The following is a 27,585-nucleotide window of genomic DNA, read 5'->3' on the forward strand; positions in this document are numbered from 1 at the left end:
ACGAAAAAAATTTCTGAGAATTAAAGGTCATGAGTTTCCAGATTGATAAGTCCCACCAAGTGCTCAAAAAGATGAATGAGAAGCTTCAGGGAGTTTGAGGACACCAGATATAAAGCAAGAAGACTAAATAGAGAAAATATACATTACAAGGGATTCAGTTTGGTATGAAGCTTCTTAACAGCCATACTGGAAGCTAGGCAATATGAGCAATGCCTTCAAAATTGGGAAGAAAAATAATTTATAACATAGAAATCCATACCTAGACAAAGTATTAGACAGATGTGAAGAAATTAAAACTTTCAGATGTGAAAGATCTCAAAAAGTTTACCTTTCATGCACCCTTTCTTAGTAAATAGTCCATCAAAAGAGAATAAACAAAGAAAGACCTGGCATTCAAAAAAGCCAGGTTCCAACACAGAGCCAAAGGGAATTCCTAGGATCACAGTGATAGAAAACTCTAGGACAAAACTTGTGTAGCAGATCCAGAGAGCAGCTAGTGCCAATTGGAAAGGTCAAGGATTCAGGTGGGATCTTTGAGACAAAAAAAATTCAACTGATAGATTCTCTGCACATCATAGTTGTACGTCTATCAGAATTCAAAGGTATATAGGTAAAAATAAAACAAACACAAATATGAAGTAATAAAGCAATTGTCAACCCCAAGGAAAATAAAACAAATGAGAAAGAAAAATTAATCAGAGTACACAATGTGGATTAGTTGTCAATAATATTTATAAAATCATAATAATATAAACATTGAATATTGATTTGCCCCCCAAATTATATTGAAGTCTTATCTAGAAATATAGAGGGTAAATATGAGAGGAGACCACTAACCGGACTGAAAAGTGGTTGCCCCTAGAGAGCAAGAATCAGAGGTAGAGAGGGTAATGCAGAGGACTACTGTTTTTCCTTATCTGTGAAGACAGTTTCTAGCTTTTCCCCACTTAACCAGTTAAACTTAATTTACTTGACTAGTGTAAAGAAAATATAACTTGGCACAACAAATTTTAAATCAGCATATATCATGGATCATTTGGCAAGTGAATATATGTTAAAAAATGTAACTTAAAAAAAGTAACTTAAATTTTGTATGACTTCAAAAATAGACTGCAACTATTTTTATGATCTAGCTCTTTGCATCTTAAATTACCTACTTTTTTCATAACTTTTTGTATTATTTCTAAGTAATGGAATGAAATAGCCATGTTCAAGCTATTTTGTAAGTAATATATTGTAGCTATGGATACTCTTACTGCACACCACTTTAGTGATCTCAGTTCACTTAATGCAGTCCCTAAAATGACTGTGTTTTGCCTTCTAAATGCAGTCACCATCTTGCTTCTCACTCATCTAATGATATCTCAGTCTGACTACAACTTTTCAGTCATAGCTATTAAATAGCATTATTTTGATTCATTAGGCCTTTGTCCTGTTCAATTCAAAACTTCATTTTAACTCTTAGTCATTTTATTCAAAGCTCTTCTCTGACCTCCAGCCTCCCATGAGCTAGGAATTTGGTCTGCTCGCAGTTGAAGCATTCCATTAGTGCTTATGACTAAACCCAGATTGGGTTCTATGGGGCATGCATGGTGGCTTCAGCAGGAACTGCTGAGGAGGGGCTTACTCCCAAGTAACTCTCCTAGATGTTTGAAGTTCTTTAAGTAACTGACCCTCAGCTGGGGACAGAACACCCCATTCCTTTGATGTGGGGCCTCTGCCCTTTGCTTTAATGATACCTGTGGGAGTGTGGCCCTCAGTCTCATTTACTCTGTAGCCTGTGGGCATGTCTGAGGGTGTTCTGAACCTGTGGGTACTGGGAACATGTGGAACAGAGGCTTACCTCCCTTTCCGCCTGGCTGTGGCCCTCGTTGCTCTCCCTTCCCCACTGTAACAGAGAAGCGGGCCATTGGCTACGTGGACACCCTATGGGGAGTGAAATATTTTTTTGCAGTCTCCCAAACTTTATGTCATTCTTTGGGGTGGGGAGAGGGAAGGAACCCTGTACTCTCCCAAAAAGTGGTTTCTTTCATCTCCATCTGATATTTGAATCAGGATGTAGGAGAAGGTAGTACAAACTCCACTGAACTGGTACCTCTCACCAGTCCTGAATTGAGGTGACTGACCTCCGTCCCTGATTCTCTGAAATCAGAAAGGGATACTTAAATGTTTTTTCTTTTGCTATGGGTCTCAATTGTCAATTGTTAATTATTAAATAAAATGAAAAACTGGACTATAATTATCACTATATTTTATCTTTTATTTCTACTTTTGGACTATCAGTTTGTCTTAAATTAAACAATATATGACTATAAAAAAAAGTTAAAACCTCTGTGGTAGTTAGGAGTGCCAAATAGAGTGATATACTGAGAGTCATAAACTAATTTTTTTGTTGTTTACCAATTTTCCTGTTCATTCCTATTCAGTGTATTCACAGTGGTTCTCAATTGTTAAGCTTTAAAGTGAAAGAAAAATATTTTATATTGATTTTATTTAAAATAGAAATTTAAAGAAATGTCAAAAGTCAAACTCAGATCTATGGTACCAAAGCTTCAGCTTTTTACTGCTACTCTTTGTTGCCTCCCTTTAAGAAATTGCAAGTAATTTGCAGATTCATAGATTTAAGGATATTATGTACAAATAAATTTGAATAGAACATATTTATGTTCTCTAGTTTAGTCTTAGTAGATCAGAAACTATTTTCTTTTTTACATTTTAAATTGAAAATGCATTACTATGGTGTGTCATGTAAAAATATTTACTCAACATGCCATGTCTTAAAAATATTGAAAATAATTTTTTAAACTTGAAAATATACATTTAAATATAAAAGGCCAATAAAGTTCAGAGAATATCTTTTAAAATTGACTTTTAAAATTATAATGAAGACTTAATGATCTATTTATACTCTTAACATGTTTCTTAATAATCTCTATTCATTTTTGTTTGTAAAGGATTGTTTGCTGAATGTTTAGAGTATTTTCCTCTACCTAAAGACACTATCTTCCAACAGGTAGAAGTTCCATTTGAGAGGGTTAGAATATTGTTTTTCATGTGTCCCCTCTCTCCCTTCCTGTAGAAAGTGTCATTTTTGAATCTTAAAACAACTTCTTTTTCCTGTCTTTAGAGTGTGAAACCTGTCTTGACGAGGAACCAAGTAAAGAAAGCCAATATAAAGAAGAAATCAGGGAGAGCAGTTTCTGCTGTAATCAACGCAACCAGCTGGCAGATTCCCCGAGCCTTCCAGTAACTGCAGGGAAGCTCCACATGGAGGAGCCGCTCCGCAGCGCTGAAGCCGCACTGGAGCTCCACGCCCAGTCCCCAGAGACAGCTAGGAGCAGGTCTGGGCCAGACTCCTCTGATAGCACTTGTGAGGATGACAGCCACTTGCAGCTGGCTGAAACAGAGGCATGCAAAGATGTGACCAAAATTCAGGGCATTTTTGAGGATCCTAATGTGTTCCTTTCCAGCAAGTTAATGATAGAATCATTGACTTTACCAGGCTGTGACCATATACCTCCTGCGTTGATTTCTGAGGGTAAATATTCCCAGACTGAAAGAAAACAACTCCAATTGCCGCTTCAGGCTGAGGCGTTGCCCTCAGACCAACTTGAGAACAATGAAGTAAATGAGCTACAGCAACCTGATCTCACAGGCAGGGATGGAAAATCACCACAGGGTTACAGTGACTCAGATGGCTCTGAGCTAGCACTTTGTGAAAATAATAAAATATCTGACCTAAGCGCAGTGCTTCCAGAGGTGTGTATGGCCCCAGAGGAAAAGGGAGATAAGGACGACCAAATCAGTAAAGAAACAGAAGATTATTTGAACAGCCTTTTAGAAGGATGCTTAAAAGATACTGAAGAGTCCCTTTCATATGAAGATAACCAAGAGGAAGACTCTGATCTCATTCAAGATCTTTCTCCTGAAGAAGCATCCTATAGTCTACAGGAGAATCTACCTTCGGATGATAGCTGTCTTTCTCTTGATGATCTTGCAAAAAGGATAGAGATTGCAGAGGTAAATTAGATATTTAATAGAAGTAAAATGAAATTTTAGAACCGTATATATGTACTAAATATTACCTTGTTTTTGTTAGTTTTCCCTGATCTCAAACACAAGGGAAAATTTAAATTAACTTGAATGTTTAATCATTAGTAGTTGTATTTCTTTATGTGTTGAATAATGTGACTCTTAATGATTATACTGTTTATACTTCATGAAGTTGTATTGCATGCCTCCAGATTCAGTAAACATTATGAACACTATATTTTATATTTCTATGACTTTTCATATGGCAGTCCCAGATATTATGATCAAAACATGATTAGTCATATTCTTATGAGGATATCTCATTTTAATTCTGTTATGTCTGGAAGATAAAATGTAATACATACTTACTGTTTATTCTTATTGTTAATATATATTTCTTTAATTCTTTAAAACAATATAAGAAAATGGAAGAAACATTGTAAAATACAATAAGACTAGGAGATGCTGGATGAATTCTTAAACTGTTGAGTTGCATGATGTAAGTTTTCTCTTATGGAAATGATTTTTAAGCTCTAGGTTTAAGCAAACTTTTACTACTTAATGTTTGACTGTCATAATAGTATAAATAATTCAGTTTTAAAGTTTCTCTAAAGAAAATAAAACTAACAATAATGAAACTAATCAAAACAAACAAATGTCAAGATGACCATTCTCCTTTGTTCAGTAATACAATTAAAAAGTTCCGCTAAAATAAATAAAAGCCCTACCAAAACTGCAGCCCCTGGGGAAGGTTGCCTGGTGTATTGGAAAGAGCAGGCTTTCTTTAGAATCAGATAGCCTTAGTTCAGCTGCTGACTCAACCAGTTACCAGCCTCGTGAAGTTACTTTTTACCTCTCTAAGCCTCTGTTTCCTCATCTGAAAATTAAGATGCTAGCTGCCTTTCTTCTACATCTTATTCATTTTCCAAATTAGCTTTAAAGCCCATTTATACCCATTTTCTAGCTCGTCATTTTTATTGAAAAATATAACTTCAGAAGGGAAATTGGAAAGTAACAAATCCAAAGCAGATAAGAAAATATATGTAGAAATAGAATTCTGTGAAAAACTTTTTAAGGTTTTTCTCTACCCATAAAGGTGGAGGTAAACTGTTGAATTAATATCATTGTTGTATTGCAATCAAATGGAGTATCTCTCCTCAAACTCATAGCATCATGTCAGTTTTTCTTACTCGGCTAACAGCTAGAGGTAGAAACTATATATGTTTACATTTTAAAGATGTCTTTTGCATGAAATTGCTTTTTATACATGGTGGTCCCCTTTCCTAGAATGTTATGGGTCTGAGTTAAGCTGCTTTAAGCACCCCAAAAGCTGTATATGATCAACAAAACTTAAATATACTTTCCTATGATAACTCTAATCAGACTGTTAAACATTTACTTTCTGAATACTTAACTCCCTTCTCCATTCTGAGAAATATATTTTATTAAAATCCGCTTAACTTTGTCAGGAAAAGAGTTTTTAATATTTCATAACTAAAAATCACTTTACACCGTTAAGTAAAGTTTTGGGCTCAGTAAAATTTCCAGGTGATAGTGGATTTGCTTCTAGGTGAAATTTTTATTTTTCTTTTAAATCCAAGCACTTGAGCAAAAGAACAAAAGTCAAAAATGAAAAATAAAAATAAAAAAATAAATCCAAGCACTTATTGTTTCATACAAAAATTTTTTAAGGGTCTTCCACGGGTTGGGTGCCAGGATACAAGGAGGAATCACATAAAGTTCTTGGCCTTTTGGGAATTTTCTGCTGCTACAGTTGGCTGATTTTGCTGGAATTGTTTTTGAAGTATTTTTTATGCTTTTCCTACTTTTGTGAACAGAGGATACAAAATATACTTTCATCATAACTAAATGATACTTAGAGTAGTACTTTTCATGGCTATAGTATAGTATAGCATAGCCATGCCCTCAGGAACCATTGTGGCCCATAAGACTACTTGCTTCAGTATTGCTGTGTTGTCCTGGTTAGGTCTTCTCTGTTCTTTCATCCCATGTCCGTCATTGCCACCGCAGTGTATCTGTCTGCTACCCTCTTTGTTTATCAGTTTTTCACTTTTTTTCCTGCCTCTCTGCTTTCATTTTCTTGCCACTTCTGCATTGCTCAGTCATGTGCAGCTTGGTTTTGATAATAGTTACCAGCCCAAAATGAAGCATTTGTTTTGATTTTCAAACAATTAGGTACATCACATTAAGTGAAATAAATTACACAAAATCTCATAGAGAACTAAAAATTTCTGTATTATTATAATTCATTAATATAAATACATGGATAAATGAAACTTTTCTAGGTTTGGGAAGCTTTTTCAGACCCATGAATGATTTTGCTAAGTAAAGAGAGAATTTAATACCTGAGGCATTGCTATTCTTTCTTATGCAGAAAACGGCATGACACATTATCAACAAAAGTATAATCTCTACTACTTTAAAAAAGCATCAGAAAGAATTGTACTTAGTTCTTAGATTTTTAAGGAGAAAAAAATTTATCACTTGTCCACTGTCAGACAGCAAGTTAGAGATTCACTCATGTATTCACTCATTCAGTAATTTTTTTAAAAATTTGTTGCAGTAAAATATATATAAAATAAAATTTATCATGTTAATCATTTTCAAGTGTACAATCAGTGGCATTAATGACATTCACAATGGTGTGCAACCATCACCACCATCCATTGCCAGAACTTTTTCATTACCTCAAACAGAAACTCTGTACCTATTAAGCAGTAACCCCCTATTTCCCTTCCCCTAACCCCTGGGATCTCTAATCTGCCTCTGTCTCTGTGAATTTGCCTCTCCTAAATATTTCATGTAAGTGAAATTATCCAATGTTTGTCTTTATGTCTGGATTATTTCACTTACCACAATTTTTCAAGTTACCTCCATGTTGTAGCATTTATCAAAATTGTATTCCTTTTTATGGCTGAATAATACTCCATTGTGTATACATGTCACATTTTGTTTATCTGTTCATTTGTTGATGGGCACTTGGGTTGTTTCCTCCTTTTAACTGTTGTGAATAATGCTGTCGTGCACATTGGTGTACAAGTATTATTTGAGTCCCTGTTTTCAATTTGGGGAGTAGAATTGGTAGGTCATATGGTAATTCTGTGCTTCACTTTTTAAGGAAATGCTAAACGGTTTTCCATAACCGGTACACCATTTTACATTCCCACCAACAATGAGTGAGAGTCCCAGTTTTTCCACATCATTGTCAACACTTATTATTTTCTGCTTTTTTAACGTAGCCATCCTAGTGGATGTGAAGTAGTATCTTATCATTTTGATTTGCATTTCTCTAATGGCTAATAATGTTGAGCATCTTTTCATGTGCTAATTGGCCATTTGTAGATCTTTGGAGAAATGTCTAAGACCTTTGTCCATTTTCTAATTGGGTTGTTTGTCTTTTTGTTGAATTGTTAAACCCTTAACAGATATATGGCTTGCAAAAATATTCTCCCATTCTGTAGGCCATCTTTTTACTTTCTTGATCATGTCCTTTGCATAAAAGTTTTTAATTTGCTAAAGTTCCATTTGTCTATTTTTTCTTCTGTTGCTTGTACTTTTGGTGTCATATCTAAAAATCTATTGCTAAACCCAAGGACATGAAGATTTACCCCTATGTTTTCCTCTAAGAGTTTTATGGTTCTAGTTCTTGTATTTAGATCATTGATCCATTTTAAGGTAATTTTTGTTTATATTGTATATGGTGTAGATAGGTATCCAACTTCATTCTTTTGTGTGTGGAAATTCCATTTCCCTGGCACCATTTGTTGAAGAGACTCTTCTTTCCCCCAGTGAATAGACTTTCATTCATCAATTTTTGAATGCCTTCCATGTAGTGCCACTGAATTACAGATGCAGTGATTAAAAATACTGATAAAGGCCTTACAGGCATGAAGCCTGCAGTCTAACAAGTTGTCTGACTTCAAGTGTTTGATCTCTTGGCTGAATTTGAATATCCCAATTTTTGGCAAGAGTTGAAATTGTATTTCAATACTAATACAATACTGAGATCATTATTTTAATGTTAGAACCCTAACTCCTTTCACCCAAAGAAGTCAATCTGATAAAAGAAATGAAATGGCTTAGGTATAGAGTTTTAGGGAGAAGGGTCCCATGTCTTGTCTAGTTATTCAGATTTTTAATACTCTTAACACAGATTGAACCAAACACATCTGAGGGGCTGGATCTAACACACAGACCATTAATTTACAGTCCCTGCTATAAAACGTTCTTCACCTTGTTGGTCTTTGCCTTCCCAGGGCTTCTTTTGGCTGGCTTGGTATGCAGGACACTTGTAATCTGGCCCACTCTTACCTTTCTTACATCATCTCCCATTGTTACTTTGTTCTCAGCCTATACTGTAATCAGACTAGCCTCCTTGCTCCCTCCCATTTACACCTTGCACATTCTCATCTCTGAACTTACCTTCTGTGTTAGCTATGCTCTGGAGTGACAAACTTCCTTTCCACATACTTATTTCTACGCAACCCTTAAGATCTAGGGCATTCCTTTTCAGCCCGTACAGTGTAAAGTGCAGGCCTGGCATTATTCCTTATAATATTTGTTCCTTTTGAACTACTCCATTGAACCTCAAATGAGGGGGGAGCTTTAAGCATCATTCCCCTTGGACTCCTTTTTTTTTTTTTAATGCAATTTTATTGAGATATAATCACATAACATACAATCATTCAAAGGGTACAATCAGTTGTTCACAGTATCATCATATAGTTGTGCTTTCATTACCACAAACTTTGAACATTTCCATTACTCCAAAGAATAAAATAAAAATTAAAATAAAAAAAGAACATCCAAAACATCCCATTTCCCTCCTCTCCCTGTTGTTCATTTACTTTTTTTTATTAAGATTTATTCACACACCATACAGTCATCCAAAAGATACAATCAGTTGATCACATTACCATCATAGAGTTGTTCATTGATCACCCCTATCTATTTTTTTAACATTTTCCTTGTACCAGAAAAAGTGATAAGAATAAAAAAGTAATAGTGAAAAAAGAACACCCAAATCATCCCCCTCCTCCCACCCTAATTTTCCTTTAGTTTTTTGCCCCCATTTTTCTACTCATCCATCCATACACTGGATAAAAGGAGTGCAATCCACAGGGTTTTCCAAATCACCGTGTCACCCCTTGTAGGCCATATTGTCATACAGTCGTCTTCAAGAATCAAGGCCACAAGTTGGTGTTTGATAGTTTCAGGTATTTACTCTAGCTATTCCAATACATTAAAACCTAAAAAGTGTTATCTATATAGAGCATAAGGATGTCCACCAGAGTGACCTCTCAACTCCATTTGAATTCTCACAGCCACTGAAGCTTTATTTCATTTTGCATCCCTCTTTTGGTCGTGAAGATGTTCTCAATTGCTTGATGCTGGGTCCAGACTCATCCTGGGGAGTCATATCCTGCGTTGCCAGGGAGATTTACACCCCTGGGAGTTGGGTCCCATGGAGGGGGGAGGGCTGTGAGATTACCTGCCAGGGTGGCTTTGAACTACTTTTTAACTATAATGTTCTCTTGTTATTATAAGACACAAGTATTGCTTTCTGCACTAAACTGCACACTTCTTAAGAGTAGGGATCTTGTTGGATACATTTTTGTGTTTTCTACAAAACCAACCCAGACCACAGTAAATATCAGACATCCATACACAGTGTTAAAACTTTTCTTGCAGTTTAGGAACATATAGCCTTATTGAGTGACTGATGAATCAGGCAGCATCCCATTCAGAAAGTAGAAGGGAGCCCCACTGAGGGAGTGGAAGGGGAAGCCTTGTATAGGGCAAACGCAGAAGCAAGTGAGGAAATGTTCTGATTTGTGGACATTAAGAATCCATTTTACATGAAGGCGCCTTAAAAAGTGAGGAGCAGGGATACACTAATTAGTATGGTATGTTTGTCCATTCTGATAAGCTGCCTCTATTGGACTGAAACTAGTTTATCACCAGGTATTGCTTTTCTGCAATTCTATAGGGTGTGTTCATTTTCTCGGAAAGACTCCACAGGTCTGTTGTTTGTGTCTTCTGGAAGATCCCTTTTCCAAAAGGAGTCCCTCCTGGCAATGCCCGGTACAGGCAGCCATTTTACTTTACTTAACAATAGTTAGGTTTCTTTTTTTCCAGTTCACTTAGAAAAATAAACAACCTTTAAAAACAGATTTGATTTTGATTATTTTAGGGGAAAAAGCTGTTATTCAAATAAGTGTATGGTAGGTGCTGTCCGTATATAAATTACACAGTCATACACTGCTTGGGGTATTTATTTTAAAACTACTGTAGTCTAGGCACTGAGAGACACTAGTGGTCACAGATCAAGTTCCTGCTCTCATGAAGCTATTTTCTAGAGGGAGAGGCAGGTAATAAACAAGTCCACATAAAAATATGTAATATTGTTTCAGACTAGTGTCTCAATGTGTAAGGGCTGTGAAGAAATTTAAGCTGGTTAAGAGGGTATAGAGAGACTGAACTGCAGGCGGAGTGGAAGAGTAGGCTGCTTGAATCGGGGTGTTGAGGAAGGCGTCTTGGCAACTGGAGGAAGAGCGGGAGGGCCTGGGCGACTGGAGCCCAGTGAACAATGGGGAGAATGGGAGGAGGTTCAGGTGGAAGAGGTAGTCCAGAGCTGGGTCAAATAGGCCTTGTAAGCCAAGGTAAGGAGCTAGAATTAAATTCAAACTCTGTTGGAAAGCCACAGTTTTGAGCAGGAGCATGATGTGACCTGATTTGCATCCTGGCATCTCTGTGGAGACTAGTATAAAGGGGGGAAGGGTCCAAAGAAAGGAGACCAGTTAGAAGGTTATTGCAGTTATTCAGGTGAGAAATAGTGAAGCGTAGGATTCAGTTAGTAGCAGCAGCTATGGCGAAGATATATTTTTGAAAGGGGAACTGCCAAGACTTGTTAATGAATTAGATATCTAATTCATTAACAAGTCTTGGCAGTTCCCCTTTCAAAAATAGTTATCGAGAGGAAGAGAATCAAGAGTTCTCTTCTGAAATCTACCTATTTAAACAATTTTCTGGGAATTAAAAAGTAGGATGGTATCTTAACATTCTTATCATTTCTTTTCCTAGTTTATATTTATCAAAGTATCCCTTTAAGAAAGGAAAAACAAAATTACAAAAATATGAGCCAATGCTTAATCTAGAAACTTAGACACAATATAAACTTCCTATTTAAAAAAAAAAAAAAAATTCCTTTTTTAACTAATCTTTTAAAATTCAACCTTTGTCATACTTAATTATAATTCATTTTTTTCCCATATGGATCTGTTTTGACGTTGCAGTGTTCTAAATGGCAGCATTATGGGGCCTGAGCTCGCTGTCATATTCTTTCTGGAAGATGGCTTTCCTTCATGTAGCGGGCCCCTCTTGCTACAGCTGTGACTTGTTACGTTAATTTGTTGTACTAATAGTTATGACATTAATCTACTTCCAGATTAATTGAATGATACACATGTCTTTCTTCTTTCCCCTCCTCAATGTCTCTAGATTGTCAGATTTCTGAAAGTTTAGTAATTAGTTTAAATATCTTTTTAATTGGGGTGATACATAACATAATAATTTGTTGCTAGAGGTATAAACTACTTTCAAAAGCAAAAGAAACTTATTAAGTTTATTTTAAAGTTCTGTTCATCTCACTTTAATTGTAATATATATATTATAACATGGCACCAAATGAAAATTTAATAGTCATAGAAAAGACCATTTCAGTTAGGGTAATGACAAGAAGTTTAGTCTTGTGTTTGTATTCAAACTATGCCAGTTACTGGCACTGAACACTTCAACAAGTCACATAAACTCTCTAAGCTTAGTTTTTTGATTTTTGTTTTTTGTTTTTCATCTTAAAAATGGGGCTTATAATACCTTTGTAAGAAAGTTGTGAAGATTAAATATGACATTCTATAAAGGTCTTTACATAAAGCATACACATTCACTAAATTATAGTTCTTATTATGAAGCCCAAATCTGCAGGAAGAGATAGAACATCACTTGTTCTTTCAGTGAAGATTAGGGATAAACTTGACATGTGCTTTTACAGTGAGATCTCTGGCATTTTTAATATTCTGCTACGATTCATGAATGTTAATTCTCAAGTTAGTTGAGAACAAAGCATGTGTTCTTGTTCAAAATTTTCCTGACCTTGAGGTTTTTTCTGGATTGAGTAAAGCCTACATCATTAAAAGAATATTTTTTCCTTTAATTTTTTGAGACGACAATTCTAACAGCAATGCTTCTCTGAATATCTTCCTAGTCACAGAAGGATTTAATGTGCCAATAGAATTGCAAAATAATTGTTTGTTTTTACAACCAATTCATTCTTAAAATGCTATTTAATATGATCATTGATGTTTGAAAGGAAGTTCTGGAAGAACAATATATTCACAGATACAGAAGACTAGGCCAGATGACTACATATATAGAACACTGCAAGTAACAATTACATTAATTATAGCTAAATGGTCTTTTTGTTCTCAGTGGAAGGGCTTGGTAAATTTTGTTTGGGTAGGGAAGAAATTTGGTGATTGAAGTAGAAAATTAAATTTACTTTTAACTTTTTTTTAAAAAAAGATTTTTAAATTCTTAGCCTTTTAATGCTGACATTATGGAAAAAATAGAAACAAAAACAAAAGACACAGAAATGTGGTTTTATTTTTTAAGAGAAGTTTTAGGAGACACATTTCTATATGCCCTAAATCAACCTCTCAATCTATTTAGAAACACTTGGCAGTCTTTTGAGTGAGACACTAAACTAAGACTGTGATCTTTTTTGGCTCACTTGCCCTTTTACCATAAAAGTAAAGCAAATTCTACCGAAGTTGTTTCTTAAGCTCTTTATGTCTAACTGTCCTGATGTGGTAAGTAGGAATTCTCTGTTGTGGGTAGGTTCTAAGACCTCTGCCCAGAACCCTCACAGAAACAGAAAGGATGAATTTTCATATCCACCATGCCCACCTGTCGTCTAAGAGTTGCCCCCTTGGCTTACATCTCCTGTGCTTAAGCTTGATCCCACTAGCCCCTGTTGTCCATCTATAGAACCAAAGGGCAGTTTTGAAGACAAACAGAAAAACTTGGAGAAGGTTCCTGAGCAAGACTGAAATTTTGGAAAGAATATAATCTTTTACTTTAGATACTGGGACAGGCCCTGCTTGAATAAAAGGTTTTTAGTGGGAGAGAGGAAGGAAAAGGAAACATAAAGATGTGGTTAGATTTTTAAAATTAAGGGATGGAGTGGGGGTCAAAACAAAATGTTGGTCCATTGCACACAGTTTCTTAAACTCTCTGCTTCTTCCCTCTTTCAAAAAGTTCGTTGCCGCACATTATAAATAAGGCGAGGCCCCCCAGTATGGCTTATATCCCTTAATAGCATGACTCCAGAGCCAAACACCCAGGATTGGTGTGAGCAGGAGCTAAGGTAGGAGGCTAACAGCTACTGCACTAGGATAGCTTCTTGGTCTTGAAAGCATGTTCTTTGCCTTTCTGTATAACTTCAGTAGTTTCTTTCAGACTTTCCAACATCCATTTATTCATATTTGCCATGTCTTTTGATTTATTTATAATAATATGCACTTAACAGTAATTCCACTGTAGGGCTCATCCTGGGAACTGTTCTTTATACGATTGTTATTTCTAAGTAGTTAAAGCAACTGAAAACGCCCATAGTGGATGAATTCTCTGTTGGTAAATGTACAACTTCATTTTATGGAGAAAATAGGGAATAAATCTATGAAAAATCCATATTTTTCTTACCTTTACTAAAAATAAAAAGAATAGCAATGATGCATCTTAAATTAGTAGTAATATATTCATTAAAATTAATTTCCATTTTCCATCCCTTGTTCTCTAGAAATTTTTAGGACTTCTTTCCCTGTCAGGTCCAGCAAGGTCTTATAAAATCATTTTTCTGTGTGGCAGAAGGGGCTCTGAAGGTTTGAAAAACTATTCCTGTGCATATTTGTCCTTACCATCGTAACATCATCGAAGTGCTTTGAGTTTCTCAGAATAAGGACATCATCTGAAATACATATTTCCTATAAAAAGAATAAATTGCTGACTTACTATTGATATTTTTTGAGATAATGGGTTTTTTAGACCCATGTCCAGGGAAGCCAGTAGAAGACTATAGTGAGTTATTTGTCCCTAAAATCTTGAATTATAAAAAGAACTAATAGAATCTAATATTTATGCATAGCACATTTTCAGAGATGGCTGGCTGAAACTGAAAATCATATTAAGTATTTTATGCCATTGAACAGATAAGTGGCATTACAGGCAGTCCTCAGCTTACAGTGATCTGATACCTGCGAGTCACTGACATCTACAGTGTTAGGCCCACAATGCCTACCTATGTCATCACCAAATCTTGTAGCAAGCAGGCACAAGTTAAATCCTGTGCATAAGTCTCCTGCTTAGGGGCCTGGGTCTACTAAATGATCTTCTCTTTCTTCCTACACTGTGGAGTTTCTTAGTTCCTAAATGGCAAGGCTTTTTGTTTTTTCTTTTAAATAAGGGGAAGGGTGTAGGCAAGAGAGAGGTGGCCCAAGTGAAAACCAGAAAGCAAGAAAGGAGTAGAGGTGAGGGATTGAAGAGATATTGGACAGCATACTTCTATAAGGGCCAAGTAGTAAGTATTTTAAGCTTTGTGGGCCGTATGTTCTCTGTTGCTACTACTCAGTTCTGCCATTGTAGCCCAAAGGCAGCCATAGGCAGCAACTAGATAATGGGTTTGGCTATGTTCCAAATATATTCTATTTCCAAAAATAGACAGTGAGCCTTTGGCCTGCCTTCCATAGTTTACTGACCTCCATATGCTACAAAGTAATATATCCCTAGTAAGCTGGCTCCAAGAGAAATTTTAGAAAAGAAGTCCTTAAAGTATTTTGAGCAGTAGAGTATTATTTAAGTACATAGCTTCTCAGAGGAACTGAGGACAACTCATACTGATGTTCAGTGTTTGGTATCAGATATTTTTAAAATCTCACATGTTTATTTCTTAAAATTTACTGATGAATGAAAAAAAAAAAAAAAAACAGTGGCAGATTATGAGCCTCTCTTATAAAGCAAAATGTGGCACTAATGATTAACAAAGAGGAGCCATAAGTGAACATGTTACAAGTTAAGAGGAAGGTTAAGTTATAAAGCAAGGTAGTTAAAGTTGCTTGATCTTTCATGATTTCCAGTCCACTGCACACTGTCACACTGCCTGTCCCTGGAGTTAGGTCAGGGATTTAGAAAAGCAGACAGGACTTTAGAGTTGTATATTTGGCAGTCATCTGCATAGAAGTGAAAGTTTTATTCTGTTAGATTTTAATGATTGTGATGTTTGTTTCTGTAAGAGTTGGATACACCTATAATAAAAACTCAAGTACCTTTTGAATTGACTTGATCTTTTTACACAAAGAAGTAAACTGTCACTGATAATTCCCGCCATATAACAAATGGTTCTTATAATCTCTGGCAGGTGGTTCCTACTGAAGGCTTAGTCTCTATTTTAAAGAAGAGGAATGATAGTGTAGGAAATCATCCTGTCCAAATGCAACAGAAAACATCTAAGCGAAGAGTGCGATTCCAAGAAATAGAAGATAACTTGGATCAAGGTAAACTTCTCAGCAGTGTGCCTTGCACAGAGTTGTCAATGCTGCCTGAAAGAATGAATTAATGTGTGATATGATGCTTGGTAACAGAATTTAGAAAAAAAAAATATGGGCTCTTAGGCACTTTAAGTTCCACAAGAGAAACACAGAGAATCAAACTATAATCAGTACTTAAAGTATTTGTAACCATTTTGTTTGCTCAAATAAGTAAGTTGCAAAATTCAATTCATGGCCTTCCTATCCATTAGATAGTCCTTGATGCTGAGAACTCACTTCATTTTCCTTCTTTAGTAACTTCCTTTTTCCTAGTGAGCCTACTATTTTTGTCTTCTTTTCAGTGCCTAATTAGTACTCCTCCTTTATTGGTATGGAAAATATTTGTGGATTACAAGTAGATTCTCTTTGGTGATCTCTTCTTGACTCTATAAGGCAAAAAGGGTGTCTCAATAGTAGCAATATAACACATTCTTAATATTCTTTGACCTTTTCTTCCTGAAACTATACTTTAAGTGGTTATGTGTAGCAAACAGTGCAGCCTTGAAGTATGGTCACAGTAGGCTTACCTAAGGCGTAGGTAAATAAGGGTAAATGGAAGTGTAGCCAAGAACCTGTCGATAATGCTTCTTGTATTAAAAAAAAAAAAATGCATTGTTTAAAAAAAAGAAAACGAAAACTGTAAATATGTAGCTATTCTTTCTAAGCATGACGTAAGAAAGTGATAGCAGTAGAAGTTTCTGAATTTTTACAATTATAAAGTTAGTAGGGGCCTTGGAAATAATCTGTTCTAGTCCCCTCATTTTACTTCTGCACCTTACTTGTAACTTTTACATTCTTCTCCAGATGAAATGCTCAGTTCTTTTTTTTGCACTAACTTGAACTGAATCATTGCTCAGTGAGGGTAACCCTGAATTTAGGATTCAGTGTTACAGTCTATTTCTCTTAGTAGCTGTCTCATCTTGGACTAAGTCATAGTTACTCACCGAGATATCTAAGCCTTGAGCTTTTAACTTGTAGGAGGCTCAGTTTCATCATCTTTAAAATAAGGAGAATAATACCTGCCCTACATACCTCATGGGGGCTGAAGACCATGTAAAATACTGAGTATTAATTCATTTTGAAAATTATCAAACTTCATGTAAGTGGTTGGTGATGGTGACGGTTTATTCCTAAACTCTATAGCTTATACAGTGTTTTTCATAAACCTTACATTCTGACAAAATCTTCCTTAAGGGGCCAGTTCTTCCTCTAAATCAATATTCAATAGAAAAATATTGTGAGCCACATATGATTTTAACTTTTCAAGTAGCAACATTTAAAAATTAATTTTAATATATTTTATTTAACCCAGTATATCAAAATTATTATTTCAGTATGTAATCAATATAAAAAATTGCTAATCAAACTTTTTACCTTCTTTATTGCACTAAAGTCTTCAAAATCCAGTGTGTATTTTACTGTTATAGTAAATTTGAACCAGCCACATTTTACATGCTTAATAGCCACATATGGCTCCAAACTGGACAGTGCAGGTCTAACAGTTTCAACACATGTAGATAAAATAAAGAAAATCGATGTTTTTAAATAGTTAAACTGTATGATAACAGGGAACAATAATGGAAAAGTACAGTATCCAAATTGTTAACATAGATTAAGGGGGTGGGAGGAAGCCAACCCAAAAAAGAAAAGGCGAAAAGACTGAACTGACAAAAACAGCAAGAAAAAAGCACAGCATGAATAATATAATCATATTTATTAATTTATATAAAAATATATGTGCATACATAAGTATAGATTTCTAAAAATGTAAGTCACAGACCAATATGATTATATAATCCTATTTGTATAAAAATCCTGAAATAGTATGTTTGTTCTGGAAGGATACACACCAAATTTAACAATGTGGGTGGAAGGGGAATCTGAATGGGAAAGAGATAAGGTGGGGGTGGGGGTCCCTTAAAACTCTGAGATACTCTTGTGTTTGAATTTGTCCATGGAGAATATATGCATGTAATACTGTAAAATCTTCCAAATAAATTCTATTTGGCTTATAGTTTGTAAAATTTGTTTTTCATAAATGTAATATATGCTAATCATGAAAAAATTCAGACAGTAATGAAGTAAAAAGTGTAAGTCCCTCAGGCACATATGTATGCATTTGTGTTATATACACTGACATGTATGTGCATATTTTTATTTTAACACACATGGTTCATAACATATTGTTATATAACTTCTTTTGTAATTTAACCATGAATCTTGGAGATCTTTTTGTGAGAGAACATATTAAATTTCCCTCATTATTTTAAACAATTACATAGAATTTCATTATATGAATGTTCCTTGGTTATTTAACTATTCTGTTGTAAACTGGACATTTCATTTATTATCAACATTTTATTATAACTGCTGCAGTGAAATATGCTTGCATATATGATATCATGCATTGTGCAAATCTTTAGGCTAATTCCTAAAAGTAGATTTGCTGGACTAAATGTTAGGGACTCTGTGTCCCAGTTTGCCTGGTCAGTACTGGTTTACACCTATTGGTCCAGCATTACATTCAGTTGACACATTCTTTTACTCTCAAAAGTGTTCTGGTTTGCAAGATAAATTACTTTTAAATTTTAATAGATACTGCCAAATTACCTTCCAGAAAAGGCTTCTATGTATCATCATGCTGCAGATTATAAAACTTTTTAGTCTTTTCCAAAATTTTTTTAACTTTTCTTTTATTATGAATATCATCATTAGGCTTTTCACCAAAGAATATTTTCTTCAATATAGAAAAACAAACATGCCAGAGTTGTTGAACAAAATAAAAAGAAATCATTGCATTAGCTAGAACTTTACTGTTCTATTAAATATTAAGAAAAAAAATTGAGTATTACTAAAGATAAATGAAATCCCACCCAAGGGCTTTTTTATTGTTTCATATCAAATTAAATTCACTTTAAGGTGGTCCCATGATGCGAACTCCCAATCCATACTATAAAATAACACTGTGAACACATCAAAGAATTGCTATACTTTTCTTTTCCTTTATCACAGAAGGAATTATATATGTTGTATAAATGAGCTAGTTTTAATGAGGAGTTTCAAAACTCCAGAAATATGTATCTTTTTGGTAACTAAAAAGTAGGTTTTTGTAGAATTATTAGTTGCACTGGTTTTCTGTCAATAACTGTAGTCCATAGAGCACTAAAAGTAGAAATGTCTAATGTTAATCATGTGCTAGGATTTCCATTTTTATGTCATTTTAACCTCACTCAGTTCTCTTGTTTCTTTTATGTGTTTGCAGATGAAGTTGGAAATGGTTCCTGTATTTTACTAATCTTGCTGTACATAGTAACTGTTTTCCTTAGTATTGGAGGAACTGCATTATACTGCACTTTTGGTGACCTGGAGTCACCTGTTTGTACAGATTTTGCAGACAACATGGACTTTTATTACACTAAGTTACTGCAGGGAATGGCAGGACTTAAACACTGGATCTACCTCTCCTAGCAGCATTCAAGAGAGACAGGCATGCTGGTAGTGAGAGTAGAAGATGTGAAACTTACTATACAGCTTTTTTTCAGGAGTCCTGTAACACCCCCACTATCATTCACCCCCATGAGGAACCATGGACATCAGAAATGAAACATCAACGTTAAACGGCAATCCAGAGAAACGCTGTTAGAATAATCCTCATAATAATGCAAATATTGATCTCAGCATTGTGGATGGAAGGGATGATCTTTGAGAGTGTATCTGTCCTCATAGCTTCCTGCTGAAATGAGGCACACTGAGCAGAATTAAACAAGGCAATCTTGTAGCCACAATATTTTTAGCCACCTTATCAAGTAATGGTTAAAAGACACTTTTGGTTTACATTTGTTGGTCCAAAGATAATGCTTCCACCATCATGCAATAAGTTTTGCATAATCGAAAGGACTTACCTTATGATTTTAATGTAATTTAGGTTTTGTGCATTATTTCCAGATTCTGTTCTCCATCTGTGAAATGTATGTGTGTGTGTTACAGGTATTTATCATAAGCAAATACCCAACATAGAACAAAAAATTATTTTTATTCTTTTAACTTGACTATTATAGATGTACAGGCACAAATGTTTTAAGATGGCTTAACTTTGGAATAGATGAATTTTAGATATCTTAGCCCTCAAAATGAGAAACTGTGACAGATCTATGGCAGTTAACCTGATCAATTCAACAGAAATCAGTCACAGACCTAGGGGTGGCATTAAAGAGCTCCTCCTAAGTCTTGGGCATCCAGTTTCATCATGGATTCATTGCTTCCTGATATATGGTGAATGCAGGACTCAATTCAGCATTATTGAGCACCTATTATGTTCCATGAACCAGAATATAATGATAAACAAGACATAGTTCCTACTCTAGATGTTTTAATTTTGGTCTTTCTTGTATAAAATAAACTCACACTGTGGCAAGCAAAATTAAATCACCATATATAATTCAGTATTAATAGATCATGCATTCTGATGTTTCCATGTGCTTTCACATCATGGGCTTGATTTAGACCTATTATGGGGTCATTAAGCGAAAATTCAATCATATCTTAAATAAGCGAATGTCTGATTTTTGTTTAAGTCTGCCAGTAAGGTGGCATATCCTTATCTAAGGTATAGTGGTCTAACATTTAGGAAGCCTTGTGTTGACTTTTTATATCTTAGGCAGCATTTAAAAAAACTCATGATTATAGTTTTCCACTAGTGATGATTATTTCATTTTTTTCTGTTAGGATCGTATGAAAGAAAAAGGGAGAAATTACTTTCTAGTTGTTACTGGCTGGTACAGTACCTCCCTTTGTATTTCTGCTTATTTATTTAGATGAAATGAATTTCAAAGGGCTTTTTATAAGTTGAAAGTCTGTTGCTGAGCGTGCGTTCAGTTATCACAATGCTGGATGTTTAATTACCATGTATTTAGTATTTTGATTTTCTTTTATTTGAGTTCAGTGTGGTTTTAGGCTTGTTTATTTTTAAATTGATGTTTTATTTTCACTTATAAAACTGTTTAACTTGTCTGCATCATGTCACCATAAACTGTAATATTTTCAAAGATTATAGATCAAAGATATTTATTTAGAAGTGTATAAGATTGAAATTTAGATTCCTTATACTTAAGGCTGATTTTATTAGAAGATTATTTTAATGTTCTATTATAAATTTTAAGAGTTTGTATTCAAATTGTATGTAAAATATGTAAATATTGATGGTACCAATACTTATGTGGTTCTATAAGATATTCACAAGGTCTACTGTGAGGGGCATCTTGGTCATAGACAAACCTCTTCTGTTTTACCCTCATAATTTCTAGTTATAAGAATTTGGTGAAGCTGATTTCTGCCAATTTTATGTCGAGATAAATCAGAATTTCCTTGTGTCCACCTCTTTTAGGTCACTATTGGAGTCCTGTGTAATCTTTGAGGTTTTATATATTTCTATACCTACAAGGCCACTTCTTCTGAAACTGAATATTTCCTGGGAACCTTTGCACTGACATGAAAGGAAGGAGATAATACCTTGGTAAACAGGGGTCCTTTTGAGTCTCAAAAGAACATATGTGTATCACTGCTTCCCAGGGGAGGGTGAGGTGAGCTCAGGAACATATTGCTGTCATGACTTAAAATAGGCATGAAGTCTCAACTAGAAAAATTAGGACAACTTTTTAAAATGTAATAGTCATTTATTGCATGAATTGGAGTAATTCCACCTCGTGGTGAAAGGATTGTTATCCAACATAAATTCATCTAATTTTACTAAAATGTAATTTTTTTTCTCATTTGAAAACTGACAACTATTTGTAACTAATCTTATCTTCCTTAAGAACTGTATCTGAGGGTATCAAACTGAGCTTGTAATTTAAAATCTATAGCAACAAAATTGTCTCTGAGAATTTATTTGAACTCTTGGGTGCTGAGAAAAACTGCACTGCAGTGAAAGTAAAATGATTTCAGAAGATGACCTGGCTCCACAAAGTAGATAGCCATCTCTTCTGGGAATGTCCCTAAATAAGGGCTCCTTTGCCTGTAATATGCCTTCCACACCTGCCTGACACAGTTCTTGAAATTTCCTCTAAAAATCCATTCCTTTAGACTTAAAACTCAAAATCCTCTGAGAGGTTTACCTTATTGAGCTATGAACTTGGGTATTAGATGCAGAGAGGGTTTGATATTTGAAGGTGGGGCTTATTTTGAAAGGACAGATGTGAATTGGGTCCTGCTGGGATCACAGGAGGGTATAGAGGGGGGTGGTGGTGGCAGGGGTGGACAAAGAGGTAACAGTTGAAGAGTTAAAAGAGGGAAGGTGGGAAAGAGCAAAGAAATCCTTTATTGACATGCTTGCTGTAGCTGGACTTGTAGACTTTACTCCTAATCCAGATAGAAACTGATTTTTTTCTCTTTCCACTGACATAAGCTATTTTATAATTCTTCATTTCTATGGGCTCAATTAATATTAACTCACTGTTGTAGACTGCTTTATATGTATGTGATATTTTCACATTTATTCATTTGATGCTTATGTTGGTAAACATACATTCAAGTCCAAGTCTTGTAACTCCCAATCCATTGTACTTTCCATTCTATGTTTCCTACATCCTCAAGAAGAGTGATTCTGGGCTTTATGGCACAAATTCTAGTGTCATCTGCTGTTGTATGATAAACATTTATTGAGCCCCAAATACAAAGCCATTAAGAGCTAAAGTGAGATTTAAAAATAAAAATAAAAAATATTCCTTAAAGAACTCTGGTAACATTTAAATCTCTCTGAGTTTAGTCTACTGAGAGAAAAAGTATGGGCATCTCTTCTCCCTAGTTCTAAGAAGAGTTATTTTACTCCCAAATACAACTGTTTGTCTGTTATGCTAAGATCAATGCAGAACCACGAACACAAGTTTCAACAAACATTTGAATGCTTGCAGTGCGCCTAGCACTGCTAGCTGTTGGAAATCCAGAAACAAACAAACAAACAAACAAAATGGTCCCAGCTTAAAGAAGTTAGCACCTGGTGAGGGAAATATGTTTGTGAAGAAAGAATAAAAATGAAGAAACCAGGAAATATGCTACTCATGAGGGTGGAAACTTGGGCTCATTCTCTCCTACTATATGTCATTCACTATTAAGAATAAAAGTAAAATTCTAACTAGGCCATTTGCATAGCAACTTGATAGACAGAAACGTGTTCTCCCTGTCAAAGGTCTAGTAAGTATTCCCTTTTACTTCTAGTTTGCACTTGTGGCATTAACAACTGGCAGACTTGAGAACAGTAGAAAGCTCTGCAAGTCTTCTTAAAAGTAGAAAGTCTGGATAGCACAGTTTAAAACCACAAAGAAAATGCCAGGCCCAGATGGCTTCACCAGTAAACCATTTAAGAAATAATGCCCATCCTACAACAACTCTTTCAGAAATAGGGAGAGAATACTTCCTGATTCATTTTATGAGACCAGTATCACTCTGACACCAAAACCAGACAAAGACAATAAGAAAATTAAAGACCAACATCACTCATGAATATAGATGCAAAAATCCTTAAAACATTGGTAGATCAAATCTAATAATATATAAAAAGGATAATACACCATTCATGACCAAGTGGGATTTTTCCAAGGAATACAAGGTTGGTTTAACATTCAAAAATCATACTCAATGTAATTCACCATTTTAACAGACTAAAAAAGAAAAACCATATGGTCATGTCAATAAATGCAGGAAAAGCTTTTCATAAAATTCAACATCAACATAAACTTAATGGAGAAAGACCAAATGGTTTCCTACTAAGATCAGGAACAAGGTAAGGATATCCACTCTCACCACTTGTATTCAATATTGTGCTGGAGGTCCTACAGAAAGAAAAATAAAATAAAGATTGAGAAGAAATAAAACTTTTTTGCAAGCATCATTGTTTATAAAGAAAATCCTGAGGAATCTATAAAATGCTATTATAACTGAGGTTAGCAAGGTCATAGGATGCAAAGTTAGTATTTTTGTATACTAGCAACAAAAAATTGAAAAGTGAAATTAATAATTCACTCCATTTACAATAGCATCAAAAAACACAAACTACCTAAGGACAAAATTAACAAAATTTAATGAATCTATAAAACATTTGGCAAAAAAAAAGATTAAATAAATGGAGAGATGTATTCTCCTCATAGTTTGGAAGACTTACTATTGATAAGATGTAAGATCCCCTCCAAATTGATCCATAGATTTGATACAATCCTAATCAAAATTCCATCAGACATTTCTAGTTTTGGAAGTTGAGGGGCTGATTTTAAATTTTTTGCACAGATACCTAGAAGATAGCCAATGAAATTTTTAGAAAAGAACAAAAGTGGAAGGCCTAGACTATCTGGTTGAAATTCAAGACTTAATACTACAAAAATAAAAAAATATGGTATGCAAAATTATAGAGTCCAGAAATAGACCCACACATATATGTTCAACTGATTTTCTACAAAGGTGCTGTTTTAGTTTCCTCATTGCTAAAGCAAATACCACCCAATAGATTGGCTTAAACAATGGGGGTTTATTGGCTCACGGTTTTGAGGCTAGGAGAAGGGCAAATCAAGGCATCATCAAGGCAATGCTTTCTTCCTGAAGACAGGCTTTCTGGGGCTGGCTGCTGGTGATCCTTAGTCCTTGGCTCTTCTGTCACATACCAATGCACATGGTGGCCTTTCCCAGCCTCTCCCTTCTCTTCTGGGTTCTGTTGACCTCCAGCTTTTTGGGTCTTGTGGCTTTCTGTCATATGTCTAAATTTCATTCTGCTTATAAAGGACTCCAGTAATAAGATTAAGACCCATTCTGACTGAGTTGGACCACACCTTAACTGAGTAACCTCATCAAGAGGTCCTGCTTACAATGGGTTCACACCCAGAGGAATGGATTAAGAACATGTTATTTTCTGGGGTACATAGCTCCAAACCACCCACAGGTGCCAAGGCAATTCAGTGAGGGAAAGGGAAGTTTTTTCAAAAAATAGTGCTGAAACTACTGCATGTTCAAATGGAAAAAAGTAAGCATAGACCTTACCTCAGACCACACACAAAAATTAACTTGAAATAAATGAATCTAAGTATAAAAACTAAAACTACAAAACTTCTAAGAGAAAACATAGGAGGAAATATTTGCAATCTTAGTATGCAAAGATGTCTTAGAAAGAACACAAAACACAAAGTATAAAAGAAAAAGTGATAAGCTGGACTTCAAAAATTTGTGTACAAGCCAAAGATGGGGAGAAAACATTCATATTATGTTTACCTGGTAAAGAAAGGTCTTGTATCAAGAGTATGTAAAGATCTCATACATCTCAATATTATGACAAAGAACCCAATTAAAACACTGTGAACACACTTTACAAAAAATCGTTTTGAATGGCTAATAAACAGATGAAGAGATGCTGAGTATCAGTCATCAAGAAAATGCAAATGAAAAAAATGAGATACTGCTCCACACCCACTAGATTGGCTAAAATAAAAAGACTGACATTACCAAATGTGGTGCAGATGTTGAACTATTAGACTTCTCATACACAGCTAGTGAGAATGTGAAAATGTAACACTTTGGAAAAGTTTGGTAGTTTCTGATAGAAAAATTTTTTTAAACGGTAAATACACTTCTTGACCCAGCAATTCTACATCTAGGTTCCTATCTAAGAGAGATCAAAACATGTCCATACAAAATCTTTCAAACAAATTTTCATAGTGGCTTTATTCATAATTGCCAAAAAATGGAAACAACCCAAAGTCCATAACCAATACAGTAGAATACTATTCGGCAATAAAAAATAATGGACTATGGATTCAAGTGACATGGATAAATCTCAAAGTAATTGTTTTGGGTGAAAGAAGCCAGAAACAGAAGAGTGCATATTACATGTTTTCATTTACATAAAATTAATCCATAGTGACAGAAAACTGATCAGCTGTTCCCTAGGGGTATCGTATGCAAGGAGATTGGACCACAAAGGGGCACAGGGAAACATCTGGGATTGATGAAAATATAATGTATCTTGATTGTGGTCATAGTTTCACAGCTATATACATCTTTCAAAACTCACTAAATGGATGCAGATATGTACATAAATTATTCCTCAACAAATTTGTTCTTTTTTAAAAGTTGTTTGCAGCTTCATGGCATCTCAAGGGAATAGGGACAAAGGAACCCCTACTGCCATCAGAATACATCATTCTCTATCACTGTTGTGGCCTAATGGACTAGAAAAAAACCTTTGGTGACTTCCAAGTACCATCTGTCATTTGTACAAGACTTAACTACTTAACAAACTAATAGTGTTGTAATAAACTCACTAGTTCAAATGCCTTAATTTCATCCTTATCCTGTTCACAGCTTTTAGATCCCTCTAGTTCCTTTTGAAATATTGACTTGGTGGTTTTAAACTATGTGGGTTTTTTTTTTTTTTTCTTTTCTTTTTGATGCAGCAGTCCAAATCCCAAACCCCATCTAATTATAGATATTCTGTAGGGACAATCTGATCTCCCTCTGGTCAGAATGCATTGATGAAAAGTGAGGTTTTGTGATTTTATTGCTGCTCTTAATTGCCTTAGATCAAGGGTCAGGAAGGAGATATGCACTTAGGGAGCAGAGGAAACTCAGATGATTCATCAGAATGATGGCAGCCCATAAATGACAGCTGGGGGTTGTCAAGATCTGTACAAACTAAACAAGGAAGGAAAAAAAATCCAAGCTTAAGGTTCCAGTCTGGATGGGAATTTGGTCCCAAAGGTGATGGTAAAAGTAGACAATTTGCTTTTTTTTTTTAATTTTCATTCTTTCTTGATTGGTAAAACTGAACTATTGGAGTAAGAATAGTAGTTTGGTCAGCTCTGGAGAGGAGACTTTCAGGACAGAAGATAGTTTGGTGGTGTATGAACCAAAGCAGGGAGGCAGACCCTAGGATCATAATCTCCGTGATGAATGTGATCACACAGTTTAGCCCCTTCTCTGGGCTTCTGTTTCCTATCTATTCAATTTCTAAGATAACTTTAAAATCCTCTGATTCTTTGAATCTCTAAAAGTATTCTATTTTCCATCACTAGGAAAAGAGAACTTGGACATCTGCATTTGGTGAGTGAATGTAATAGTTGGATTGGGTCAGATGGGGATTCTTTTGAAGCTGTATGCCAGGAAAGAAGGATGAGGTAGAATGTACTGATTGATCCATAAGACTAGCACCCACTGTGCCCATAGCCCCTTTCTGAGGAAAGCCTGCCATAGGTGTTCCTTCTCTGTAAGTTGCTGCTCTTTGTGTCACGTTATCCTGCAACCCTGGCCGCAGTTGATTAGATTGGGAAATGGATGCCCTAAGCTGATGCACTATTTGAAACCTGAATGCAAGGGAGGATGGTGTCCTGGATGAGAATGGGTTCTTCGAAGAGTTTTCAGTCTCCAGAACAACACAGAGTAAAAAATTCTAGTCGCTAGTATCTGCCCAAGCAGTTCCTCTCTCAGATAACCTAAACATGGGTCATAAAGTCTGCATCCAGTTACAGGCAGGAGCAAAGGAAGCACCCAAGCATCAGCAAGAGCCTAAGGCTGGAGAGCCCCAGGAAGAGCAGAGCCACTTTGAGTGGAGGACTGGAAAGGCTTGCTCTTGAGGGTCACCAAGACCTATAACCCAAAGGAAAACTTTCCAGTTCCAGAAGGCCTGGCACTGGAAGGATATCTTTTATTCTAAGTGTTCCTAACCTGAGGTGATCTAGTGAAGAACCTATTCCCTGTAAATCAAAAGAAACCAGCTATACAACAGATCTTGTGTGTAAGCATTGCTTGGCTCTTTAAAATAGGTTATTTTAGAGTTACTAGGCAGTGTAGACACTGTCTAATTTGCCCTGTTGTTTTAGAAATGAAGCTGAGGTCCAAGGAGCTTCAGTGACTTCCTTTA

The 27,585-nt window shown here is 35.3% G+C and overlaps 1 protein-coding gene across 11 annotated transcripts in view; it reads left to right on the top strand.

Moving 5' to 3' along the window:
• CNST (consortin, connexin sorting protein) overlaps nucleotides 1-22,678 on the top strand; it is a 133,899-nt gene extending 111,221 nt beyond the window's left edge. For 6 of the 11 annotated variants that reach the window (XM_037822632.1, XM_037822611.1, XM_037822608.1 and 3 more), the window contains 3 exons: nucleotides 3,128-4,020; nucleotides 15,524-15,659; nucleotides 18,955-22,677. In XM_037822632.1, the coding sequence (XP_037678560.1) occupies nucleotides 3,128-4,020; nucleotides 15,524-15,659; nucleotides 18,955-19,160 (1,235 nt within the window). In that variant the 3' untranslated portion in view covers nucleotides 19,161-22,677. Of the gene's footprint in view, nucleotides 1-3,127; nucleotides 4,030-15,523; nucleotides 15,660-18,954 lie in introns of those variants that run through there. The other 5 variants (XM_037822655.1, XM_037822647.1, XM_037822662.1 and 2 more) reach the window with 2 other exon arrangements.
• The last annotated feature ends 4,907 nt before the right edge of the window (nucleotides 22,679-27,585 follow it).

The sequence above is a fragment of the Choloepus didactylus genome, chromosome 2, assembly GCF_015220235.1.
Source record: "Choloepus didactylus isolate mChoDid1 chromosome 2, mChoDid1.pri, whole genome shotgun sequence".
NCBI lineage: Eukaryota > Metazoa > Chordata > Mammalia > Pilosa > Megalonychidae > Choloepus > Choloepus didactylus.